Genomic DNA, 12,590 nt, shown 5'->3' on the forward strand with positions numbered 1-12,590 from the left:
CTAAGAGTCTAATCTACCAGTTAGCTCCTCTGGTAGCTAAGAGTCTAATCTACCAGTTAGCTCCTCTGGTAGCTAAAAGTCTAATCTACCAGTTAGCTCCGCTGGTAGCTAAAAGTCTAATCTACCGGTTAGCTCCTCTGGTAGCTAAAAGTTTAATCTACCAGTTAGCTCCTCTGGTAGCTAAGAGTTTAATCTACCAGTTAGCTCCGCTGGTAGCTAAGAGTTTAATTTACCAGTTAGCTCCGCTGGTAGCTAAGAGTCTAATCTACCAGTTAGCTCCGCTGGTAGCTAAGAGTCTAATCTACCAGTTAGCTCCTCTGGTAGCTAAGAGTCTAATCTACCAGTTAGCTCCTCTGGTAGCTAAGAGTTTAATCTACCAGTTAGCTCCTCTGGTAGCTAAGAGTTTAATCTACCAGTTAGCTCCGCTGGTAGCTAAGAGTCTAATCTAGCTAAGAGTTTAATCTACCAGTTAGCTCCGCTGGTAGCTAAGAGTTTAATCTACCAGTTAGCTCCGCTGGTAGCTAAGAGTTTAATCTACCAGTTAGCTCCGCTGGTAGCTAAGCATATAGAGCTCTGGATATGTCACCCCGTGTATTGTTGCGATTGGTCGTAATGTTATCTAATTGCGTGCAGTGAGATTTTCAAATGCATGCTTCGAGTTGGGCCATTCCCATTACTCAATGCCAGACCCTTAATCTTTCAGATCTGGATTTCCAGGCTACTGGGTGCTTACCATGGGTGGTCCTTTTTTCTTTTTCGCTGCCTCAGCCATAGATCCCTCAGGGAAGAGCCGCTCCAAAGCGGCCAGCGCAGCGTACGCCTTGGCCACCTTCTTATTGGATCCCGTCCCCTGAAACTTCTGGCCGTCTATCTCCACCTCCATGACGAAACGTTTGTCGTGGCTGCCGCCCGTCTCCGAGATGAGCTCGTACTTCAGGCCGCGGCGCTTCTCGTTCAGCTCCATCACAGGGTTCTTGCCGTGTTTAGTGAGGATCGGTCCCTGTTGGCGAGCAGTCTGACAGTTAAGAGACACGGTCAGTAGAATTATTGCCCTTTTCAACCTGGAGCCTACGTTCCTATGTTTTTGTGTCTAAGTGACCGATTGGAACAACGATCTTTGACACTGGTCCAGCAGTCGATATTCTACGTGTCGGACAACATTTTGGAAAGGGTTTCTAAGGAGCTCGACCTTTCTGTTGAAGAGTAAGATGCTTTTTTAAAACATAAAAACATCTGTGAAGTTGAGTTTGTTAAACCCACCAGACTCCATGTAAATAAACAGTAATTTAAGCATCGTAAAAGACACTTCATTCCAAGTCGACAGAAACTAATTGTAACTATGAAAAGCCGTTTTTGGTTGCCTTTCCACTTTTCCAACCATCACAACTCTAGTTTTGGTTGAAATAAACACAGTTTACCACTTTACATGTGATAATATGTTGGCTCTATACACGCTAAAAGTATTGCTTTTTTTAAATGGAGTCTGGTGGGTTTAGCGCTAGCGACTTCAGAGCTGTTTCTGGTTAAACAGAAATGTCTCAAAGAGGTTTTAAAAGGTCTATCTCTGTAGGGATCCTTTCCATAATGTTGTCAGACACTTACAATAATAACCTGAGTCTGTCATCTGGGTTGTTAATGTAAATACAAGCTGGACAATTGCCCTATTAACTTACATTGTAGTTTGTTTCTCCGCTGCCGACTGCAGCCAATGCAACCAATGTCAAAGACTGTTGTTCCCATCAGTCACTTGGACACAAAAACATAGGGTCCAGGTTGAAGTAGTTACCCTTTAAGAGGATGCTGAACCCATGGACTGACCCCTTAAGACATTAAGGTCAGCTGACTGCACCATTTGATTGCAAAGGAAATAAAAAGTTAAAAATACATAAAATCAAACCAAAGAAGCCGCCAGCTGGCACAGCAAAAACACAGGTGTGCAGATTCAGTTTGAATCGGGGTAGTGCGATTAGACCAGGGGGGGTCAAACTCATTTTCCCAGAGGGCCACACTGGAAAAAGAGAATCACACCAAGGGCCAGACATGGAGAGATTAATGACATGCTTTTGTTGCTGTGTGCTACATTTGGGTAGCTTTTTTCCTCATTTTTGTTCAGACTTATTTGTGGCTTTCTCAGACATTTGTCACCTTTTTGTAAATTTGTTGCTTTTTACGACATTTTTGTACGCTTTTTGTTGACATAAAGCCCCACTAAAGTCATCAAAAGAGTTCCTTAGTCATCGTAGAATTTAGCAAATTAAGAAAAACAAGGATAATTGTTTTAACAACAACAACAACCTGTTTCTCAGCCTGAATATGAAAACTCTCTCTGCTGCTTCTTCTGGGGGAATTTCTGAGTCTCACAGTCGGCAAATCTGCCCAAATTCTGCTTTGAATGTCAGGTAATTGCAGTTTAAAAAATACTTTCCTGTGTTTTCGGTTTGGCGCACCACTAGGAGGGCCAAAATCTATTGTGAACCCAAATTGATATACGGGCCCGATTAACATCTGCAATGGGCCAGATTTGGCCCACGGGCCTCGAGTTTGACACATGTGGATTAGACTGGAATGTAAGCAAAAAAAGAAACAAAAAAAAGAGCTGCAGCGGTGAAAAAGTTGAGATCAATTCAACTTTCCGAGAAACAAGCCAGTCATGTAACCGGCGATCAGACCTGTCAGAGAGTCCTGTACAGGAAACATCACTGCCTCTATTGCTGCCACAAAAGTCTTAAAACACTATGAAAGTAAAAAAAATAAACACTGAACTAGGAGTTTGTTTAACGGCAGCCCTGTGGCAGCAGCATACGTAGCTTTACCACTCAGCATGGCTCTATGTATATATTTCTTATTATCTGTATTTATATCTTTTCCATTCCAAGTACTTACTTTTTCAATATTATGGTCACACTTAAATATAATTTATATTATGGTTAATTACTTTCGCTGTTATGTAATTACATATTTTTCAATCTAATTTCACATCAATTACTTACATTACAGTATTTTTTTGCACTATGGCCACCTCACTTTACTTAAATACTTTTTATATAATGCCACTTTACATTCAGTGTTTTTTTTGCTCATTGTCTGTTGTTTGCCTGTTTGTTCGGTTGTTTGTTGGTTTGTTTTTATTGTGGAAAAACTGCTGCTGTAATAAGTGAATTTCCCCATTGTGGGATAAATAAAGTATTATCCAATCTAATTTACAACGTTAGCTTTGTAGCTTTAGCATCAACTTTGCCCCTGAAATTCAATTCAAGGAGTTGCCTGCCTGCCTGGAGTTATAAAAGCTTCCCATTAATAACGTAACTGATATAAATGTATCTGACACGTCACTCGCAATTAGCAAAAATAACTGCATGCAATGTTTTGAATTTAAAAAAACGGAATAACGAATTTATAGCCAATTACGGTTACTATTTTACAGTGGTCCTGCCCACGCCAGTTGCTATTCAGGGTGCACGATACTCTCAGAAGGCAGCGTTTACTTACTGTAAGAGTCTGTGTGCTAACTTAACATCTCTTTCGGATTCAAACTGCAATAATGACCAGTTATTTATCAGTACCGTATTTTCCGCACTATAAGGCGCACCGGATTATAAGGCGCACCTTCAATGAACGGCCTATTTTAGAACTTTTTTCATATATAGGGCGCACCGGATTATAAGGCGCATAGAATAGAAGATACTGCAGTCAAACGTTTGACTGGGGGTGCGTTATGCATCCACTAGATGGAGCTGTGCTAAAGGGAACGTCAACAAAACAGTCAGATAAAGTCAAACTTTATGAAGCGTTCTGACAACTCCGTTCACTCCATAGACAGTATATAATATCCTTATAGCATTTAAATCTAAGTGGTCCGAGAAAATGGCGATCGTCTCAACGTGGTCCCTGACATGTCATCGGCTTGTCCGCTTCCATTGGCCATATCAGAGGCAAACCTGAACGATTGGCTAATATGAGCTACCAATCGAAAGCATAGAAGCTAGGGAATACGATGACGCCCACATCGATCATGTAGCGAGCTGGGCAGAGAAGCTAGCGGCGATGACAAGTGCGGAAATGGAAAACACGTTTTTCCCGTTGTGATTCGGCCAGAAACTTCAACATTGTGAGGCGAACAGATCGTTTTGGAATATAAAGCTCGGATATTACATTTCCTTGGACTCTTGTGGATTTATGAAAATCAAGTTTTGGCCAAAATACCACTTTGTTGCTGAAAGGACAACGAAATCAGGTATGGATGCACTCTCGACAGCTGCGCAGATTATGGCTGAATTGTTTTATTGTAAATTGTTTACTTTGTAACAGTTGTGTAACGGCTATAAATCATCGTATGCTTTGTATGTGGGCTTAAATTAATCATTAAGAGGCTAAGCTTTCAATTGGTGTGTCGCATGGCTGTATATTTTGAATATTTAATGCTTTAAAGTTATAAAACCGCGAATGAGTGGAAGTTTTATCGAGGTTACAGCGACGCAGTGTCCCGTCAACGGGGCAGTGATCCCTGAGAGGTTGATCCATATATAAGGCGCTCCGGATTATAAGGTCGTTTTTTGAGAAAATTAAAGGCTTTTAAGTGCGCCTTATAGTGCGGAAAATACGGTATTCATGTCATGAGGGAACCTGGCTGCAGGGATTGTTTCCTTTGTCCCTTAGTCTCTGTTCCTTCTCTCTTTCTCGGTGAAATGAAGCTGCCTTCAAGTGCGGTCTGAACAGTTGAGATCTAAAATAACCGATCTGATGGAAAACATCTGCGGCAAATTGCCGTATTCCCCTTTTGCTGGTCTGAACGTGCCCTCACTTCATGCACACAACGATCCCTTTCTGGCACACCGAGAGGAGCTTTGTACCTCGGCGTTAGCGGCGTCTGCGTTGGCTGTTCCTGCGGCAGTAGCGGTACTTTCAATGGCCGTTACAACTGGCTTCAGTTCTTCCACAGTGACCGCTACTTCCGCCTCCTCCGATTTTACCGTCTCAGTCTTGAGTTCCACTCCTGTGGGCAGGCCCAGGTCCTGGAGAACCTGCGATTGTCCACACAGATTCATTGTAGTTTAAACAAAGGTACACCCAGTATTCTTTAAGTTACATTTAGGACTTTTTAAAAAAGACATTTTAATACCACCTAGGATGAAATTTCATTCCAACTTCTCAGCCATGTAATGGAAAATCAGTGTGAATAAGAAGTACTTACCAAGTAACGTTAAAAGAATTTAATAAAACATTTTCGTGAAGTGTGTTTGTACTCTAATAACTAATAAAATTTATAAAATATGTGTCGCATTTAGGCAAGGCAGCTTTATTTGTATAGCACATTTCAGAAACAATTCAAAGTGCTTTACATAAAACGCTTAAAGCTACATTGTGTAAGAATTTCTCCCATCTAGCGGTGAAATTGTATATTAAGACAACCAACTGAATGTTACTTTCTAGCCCCTCCTCCTACGGTGGCCGAACCCAAAATGATCTCTTAGTATCTCCATCGTTTCCACGCAGCTGTTCTAGCCACTCCAATATTAACTTTGGTCTTGTTGCTTTGCCTGTAAAGTTGTTTTAATTCTCTTTTTCGCTTCCCTGGCGAGTAATCTCCCCCTGAATCTACCCAATTCTACCCACTAAGGAAAGCTCATTGTGGGACTGGCTCTAGTGGCTAATTCTGGCAATTCTGCACCAAGGCTGAATTTAAGGAAAAAGACTTCAGATACAGTATTAGGGGACCACTAAGGTCTATATAAAAGAGACTTCAGATACAGTATTAGGGGACCACTAAGGTCTATATAAAAGAGACTTCAGATACAGTATTAGAGGACCACTAAGGTCTATATAAAAGAGACTTCAGATACAGTATTAGGGGACCACTAAGGTCTATATAAATTTTAATTTTTTTAATTTATTTTTATTTTTTTTTTTTTTTTATATTTTTTTTAAATTTTTTTTTAGGATTTTTTTGTTTTTTTTAAAAATATATAATTTTTTTTTTTTTTTTTTATTAAGTTTTTTTTTATATAAAAAATTTATTTGAAATATTATTTGGGGACAAATTTTTTTTATAAAAAAAATTTAAATAAAATTTTAGGGGACCACTAAGATTTTTTTTTTTTTTTTATAAAATAATTTTTATTTTTTTTTTTTGGTTAGGGTTTTTTTAAAAAAATTATTTTTTTTGTGTTGTTTAAAAAAAATAAAATTTTTATTTTTTTTTTTGTTGGCATTTTTTTTAAAAAAAAGATTTAAAAATTTTTTGGGGCCTTTAAAAAAGGTAAAAGTTTTTTGGGGCCTAGGCCTATATAAAAGCATCCAAAAAGCAGCATGTCATAAGACCTTTAAGGCGAAATCGTAATCAACTTCAGATGTGCGCCGTGGATGCTGTGCTTACCTTTACGGCTACGTGCAGCTTGGCAGTGCGTTTGGATGGACCAGAAGCCTCAAAGGTCTTGCCGTCCACTTCCACGGCCATAGTGAAGACGGGAACGTGAACCGGGCCGGTCTGAGATATGAGTTTGTACTGGAGACCTGGCTTCAGCTGGTTGAGCCTCATCAGAGCGTTCATAGCCTGGGGAGGCTCTGCCTTCTCCTCCGGAGCTGGTTTAACAGCAGGACATACCATAAGAAACATATCCAATCCATTGACTTACTTATTTTTGTCAAATAGTTGATGAATCACTAAACTATAAAGTCAAAAAATTGTGTAAATTCTCAATCTAAAAAAAAAAAAAAGGTGTTAGATTTTCAAATTGCTTGTTTTGTCCAAAACAGTATTCAATTTACATATTAACTTTTCTTTTCACCAATTCAAGACTAATCCTTTGATCACAACCGTTTTATTTACCCACAAGGCACTTATCAGGTTAATTTGTATGTAGGAAATAGGACTGATACTTGGGCTGAAACTAACAATGTCATTGTCAATTATTTTCTGAATAAACTACGCGAAAAAAGTAAGGAAATTTGTGTTTCTTTGTTAACAATGATTCTTGCCAATAAATTTTATAATAGCCTGACGTGGTCCTACTCAGATTCTAGTCAGAATCTGAGTCTGCTCCACTGGGCTGGGATTCAACTGAATCAGGAAAGAAAATGCTTCTTTATTTTTATTTTTTTTAAATTACTTTTACATTAGCCTTGTTACAACAAAGAAATTATCTACCAAACACAAATTTACTGACTTTTTGTGCATAGTTTGGATGTTTAGTCTATAAAATGTTTAAAAAAATAAAATAAAACATAATTTGTGTAAAATGTGGATTGGTGTTTCACAAAAAAAGTCCAAGATGACATCCTCAAATGTCTTGTTTTGGCCACAACTCAAATATTCAGTTTCCTGTCCCAGAGGAGAGAAGACACTAGAACAATATTCACATTTAACAAGCTGGAATCAGAGAAATTTTACTTTTTCCTTCATTAAACAAAAATGACTCAAACCTATTAATCGATTATCAAAATAGTTGGCGTTTTAAGTAAGTCTTAAATACAGGAGCTAAAAAATAAAACACTTACATTTCTTCTGCAGCTTTTTCTTCTTCTTATTCGGACTCTTGTCATCGATTCCCTCCTCCTCCTCAATGGGCCTTTTCATTGGTGGGGCGTACGCCGTACTGGGTGGGATTTGCACTGCATCACAAACACACACATGCTCAGAACGACAGCATAAGAACATGCAAAGCACCTTATTGCATAACATATCTTTACCATGAATGTAAAGTGTGATTTATGGTTCTGCGGAGGCTCCACGCAGAGCTTTCGCCAAAGCCTAAGTAAGTGGCCGGATGTTATACTTGTGCGTTGGTGTGTGCATCGATCTCTTTAAGAGAATAGCTGTGTGTGTGTGTGTGTGGTAGAGTGAGTGAGAGAGTGATGGTGATTATCTTCAGAGTGAGTAGTGACTCTAGAGTCCTAGTGAGAGAACCAAAGAGTCTCCCCTGTTCTTTAACCCTCTCCTTGATCTCATGTCGTTTATGGAGAAGGAGAATCTTAGAAATGAGTCAGGGAGGAAATGCAACTAGCGATGCACCGGTCCAACTTTCTCAGTCCCGATACCCATGCCTGGGCTTTGTGCATCTGTCGATATAGAGCTGGGCGATATGGAAAAAAATCTACGATCTTGTTGACCAAATACCTCGATATCGATACTGCGGCGATATTGTAGGGTTTACAAAAAAATATTTACACAATGAGATTTTAGATAAATAATCATCAGTAATGTGGATATAATGTCTAAGTGGGTAAAGGCAAACAATAGAAAAGCTAGAACAGTCTGGTAAATAAAAAAAAAAGTACATCACTTTACTCTAATCCAGCCTTTAAAACCAGGAAAAGACAACACTTGTGTCATATCACGATATCCAAAATCTAAGACGATATCTAGACTCCTATCACGATATCCAAAATCTAAGACGATATCTAGACTCCTATCACGATATCCTAAATCTAAGACGATATCTAGACTCATATCATGATATCGATATAATACCCAGCTCTATGTCGATACCCAATACCGCTGTTGAATTAATAATACACTGTATACCTTCCACCTTATACCTTCCTTCCACCATGTGAAAGAGACTAAGGGCACCAGACTTTTCTTACTAAGACAAAATAACAGATGTATTGAATTCTTATTTATTTGTACACTCAACTCTTCCAGCATGCCACACACGAGACTGTTCACTTTTCCAGTCCACCGATATCCAATCGGTGCACCCCTAAATGCAACGCTACCAAGCCGTAACACGTAGTTAAATTTTTCGAGGGCAGTACGTCAGGCTACAGCGCAGGGTCCGGCATAGGTCCGTGTCTCCAAGTACCTGCGCACGTAGCCGCTGTGTCGATTTAACGCAGAAGCGTAAATCACGCTTAACCCTTGTGTTGCATTTGGGTCACATTGACCAGTTTTCAATTTTTGTTTTATATCAGAAAATATGGGACGTAGAAATAAGCGCTGAAAATGTGTAGAAGAAAAATTTAACTGTGAAAAAAAAGGCATAAAAAAAAAATAAGTTTCTACTAGAGATGCACAGATTACAACTTTCTAGGCCGATTCCGATTTTCTTTGAGTTAGGCCAGCTGATACTGATTTTAGCCGATTCCAATTTCATGTTTTCTAACCACTTTACAGCACACAAATATTTATTTTCTATCTTTTATGTGTTGACCAGATAATGGATCACTATAAAATAGAACTATATAAATGACTCCTGGTGTGGGACATTCACACACATCTAAAGAGCAATGTTAGAACCATTTCCTTCTTTTCACATCTAATATCACACTAAAAGAAATGTGATTTTGGTTCTTGGTGTGGTCCCTCCACGCCCTACTGTCTCCCTGCAGGTGTTGCATATTGCAAACTTGTTATCTTCTGCACACACGCTGAAGAATGTCCAAACAGCTGACATGTTGCAGGTTAATTCACCAGGTCTCCTACATGTGGGAGAATAGCGCCGACACGCTTCACACCGCGAGCCGGTACGCGCCACACAAGGTGGAAAACTTGAGAGAAAGGAAAAAGAGAGACCTTTACTCTAACTCTTCTAACTTCTGTTGTCAGTTAATTGTAGCGTTGACCGGCATGAAATCGGCATATGTCAGACTGACCTGCAGGTCACCGGCCGGTCTATCGGTGCATCTCTAGTTTCTACTGCAGATTGCTCGAGGCTAACGGGTAAGCGAGCCTGGTTTACCTGTGTAATCGATAGGAGTCTCACTACGAGGTTTCTTGGGCATCTTTGAGGGAAGGGGATCCATTCCAAGCACTTTGTGAAGCTGTCCGAAAGCCGACAGCCTTAAGGCGTGCTGAAGATACAAGTGACACCATTTTAATAACACAGGCACTAAATTGTGAATATGCTTGATTATGGAAAAATTGTATTCAGGACAATGTAACACCATTATTCATTGACTTTTGGAAAGATGTTGCATTTATTGAACTTAAAAAACATAAAAAAATAATCTAAAAAAAAGTGAAATTTCCCTCAATACTTTTCCCGTTTTGAACTTTTTGAATTCCACTTAAAATAAATAATAAAAAATATATTCAAATGTTGGCTGAGTGAGTTTAGCCTTCGGGAGGAGGTGAAAGTGTGTTTTTCATTCAGAACACAAGCCAAAATAAGAGTTTACTTGCAAAAAGTCATGTGCAAAATAATGTGATTCATTGCACAGCCCCAACGTGCACACCAACGATTCTCTCTTACTTGTGCGCTCGCTGTGATGTCTTCTCTCTGCTGGTGGTCCAAGTGGCCGATGGCATCTGTGGGTTCCTTCTCACATGGATCAGAGATTCCAGCACAATCTACAACGCAAAGAAATGACATGTCTTAACACTTGAACTAAAAAAAAAGTGCAATAAAAAAAAAAAAACTCAAATACAAGTTGCAGAAGACACAGCACATACACACCTGGCATGAGGATTCCTGAAGCCAGACACTCTAAGACTCTCCGCAGAGCTTCTCCTGCCCCCATGGGCCGGTTCCCTGTGCCAATGGCTTTCTCACAGATCAGCTCCAGTGGCTGCAAGGAGGAAGGGAGGGAGGGAGAGAGGGGAGAACGAGGGAAGAGAAAGAAAGAAATAAAGAAAGAGAGAGAGGGAGAAAGAGCGAGAAAGAGCGAGAGAGAGGGACAGAGAGAGAGGGAGAGACAGAAAGACAGAGGGAGAGAGAGAGAGTGAGAGAGAGAGAGACAGAGAGGAACAGAGAGAGGGAGAGACAGAGAGAGAGAAAAAAAAGAGGGAGAGGGATAGAGCAAGAGAGGGGGGCAGAGAGAGAGAGACAGAGAGAGAGAGAAAGAGAGACCGAAAGAGAGGGAAGAGAGGGAGAGAGAAAGAGAGACCGAAAGAGAGAGAGAGAGAGGGGACGGAGAGAAGGAAAAAAAAAGAAAACAGAGAAGGAGAGAGGGAGAGACAGAAAAAGAAGAGAGAGGGAGAGAGAGAGAAAGAGAGAGAGAGAGAGGGGAGCGAGAGAGAGAGAAAGAGAGGGACAGAGAGAGAGAGGGGAGAGAGAGAGGGACAGAGAAAGAGAGAGGGGAGAGAAAAAGAGGGAGAGCGAGAGAGAGGGGGGCAGAGAGAGAGAGAGGGGAGAGAGAGGGAGAGAGAGAGAAAGATAGAGAAAAAGAGGGAGAGCGAGAGAGAGGGGGGCAGAGAGAGAGAGGCTTTATTTGTGGATGTTATTTTTAAGCTTTGGCCACTAACGAGGAGAGATTTTAGGTCACAGCGTTAGATAGGAGCTCTGCACACCATGATGGAGGCATCTTTTCTTTTATTCAGGCACTGAAAGCTTTATCGAAGGAGAAATGTTAACGTCAACAAAGAAAGCTTTGGGGTTTTGAGCAGCCACCAGTCTTTAAAAAGGTCCCATATTATAAAAGGTGAGATTTCGATGTCAGTTCGGATAATAAAGTAGGTCAAGGTGCCATTATAAGGATTAAGGCGCTGACAGTCTGGCGAGGTCGGTGACTCTAGTCTGTTCGGTGTGTTATGAGCCGTTGGCTTTCATTTTGGGCCGACCTGACTTGCTGGGCTGGAGGGCGAGCAGTCTGACTCAAATGACCAATCTGATTGGTGTAGAGCTAACCCGGAAATGGGGAGCGGGATGAGCGTGACTAGAGTCACTCAAAATCTGACGAAAATCTTCTAAACTGACCTTTGATGTAGATGGAGCCGGTTACCTCCAGGATCTGTGCTAAGCTAGGCTAGATGGAGCCGTTACCTCCAGGATCTGTGCTAAGCTAGGCTAGATGGAGCCAGTTACCTCCAGGATCTGTGCTAAGCTAGGCTAGATGGAGCCGGTTACCTCCAGGATTTGTGCTAAGCTAGGCTAGATGGAGCCGTTACCTCCAGGATCTGTGCTAAGCTAGGCTAGATGGAGCCAGTTACCTCCAGGATCTGTGCTAAGCTAGGCTAGATGGAGCCGGTTACCTCCAGGATCTGTGCTAAGCTAGACTAGATGGAGCCGGTTACCTCCAGGATCTGTGCTAAGCTAGACTAGATGGAGCCGGTTACCTCCAGGATCTGTGCTAAGCTAGGCTAGATGGAGCCGTTACCTCCAGGATCTGTGCTAGGCTAGATGGAGCCGGTTACCTCCAGGATCTGTGCTAAGCTAGACTAGATGGAGCCGGTTACCTCCAGGATCTGTGCTAAGCTAGGCTAGATGGAGCCGGTTACCTCCAGGATCTGTGCTAAGCTAGGCTAGATGGAGCCAAGTACCTCCAGGATCTGTGCTAGGCTAGATGGAGCCGGTTACCTCCAGGATCTGTGCTAAGATAGGCTAGATGGAGCAGCGCACCTCCAGGATCTGTGCTAAGCTAGACTAGATGGAGCCGGTTACCTCCAGGATCTGTGCTAAGCTAGGCTAGATGGGACGGTTACCTCCAGGATCTGTGCTAAGCTAGGCTAGATGGAGCTGGTTACCTCCAGGATCTGTGCTAAGCTAGGCTAGATGGAGCTGGTTACCTCCAGGATCTGTGCTAAGCTAGGCTAGATGGCGCTGTTACCTCCAGGATCTGTGCTAAGCTAGGCTAGATGGAGCTGGTTACCTCCAGGATCTGTGCTAAGCTAGGCTAGATGGAGCGGTTACCTCCAGGATCTGTGCTAAGCTAGG

At 41.4% G+C, this 12,590-nt stretch overlaps 1 protein-coding gene across 3 annotated transcripts in view; it reads right to left on the reverse strand.

Moving 5' to 3' along the window:
- ilf3b (interleukin enhancer binding factor 3b) overlaps positions 1 to 12,590 on the reverse strand; it is a 44,538-nt gene that overhangs the window by 11,040 nt on the left and 20,908 nt on the right. For 2 of the 3 annotated variants that reach the window (XM_039823889.1, XM_039823892.1), the window contains exons 8-14: positions 10,395 to 10,506; positions 10,191 to 10,288; positions 9,678 to 9,789; positions 7,495 to 7,608; positions 6,374 to 6,579; positions 4,851 to 5,021; positions 734 to 1,015 (exon numbers count right to left, since the gene is read on the reverse strand). In XM_039823889.1, coding sequence (XP_039679823.1) covers positions 734 to 1,015; positions 4,851 to 5,021; positions 6,374 to 6,579; positions 7,495 to 7,608; positions 9,678 to 9,789; positions 10,191 to 10,288; positions 10,395 to 10,506 — 1,095 coding nt within the window. The remainder of the gene's footprint in view (positions 1 to 733; positions 1,016 to 4,850; positions 5,022 to 6,373; positions 6,580 to 7,494; positions 7,609 to 9,677; positions 9,790 to 10,190; positions 10,289 to 10,394; positions 10,507 to 12,590) is intronic. The other variant, XM_039823890.1, reaches the window with a different exon arrangement.

The sequence above is a fragment of the Perca fluviatilis genome, chromosome 15 (assembly GCF_010015445.1).
Source record: "Perca fluviatilis chromosome 15, GENO_Pfluv_1.0, whole genome shotgun sequence".
NCBI classification, from domain to species: domain Eukaryota; kingdom Metazoa; phylum Chordata; class Actinopteri; order Perciformes; family Percidae; genus Perca; species Perca fluviatilis.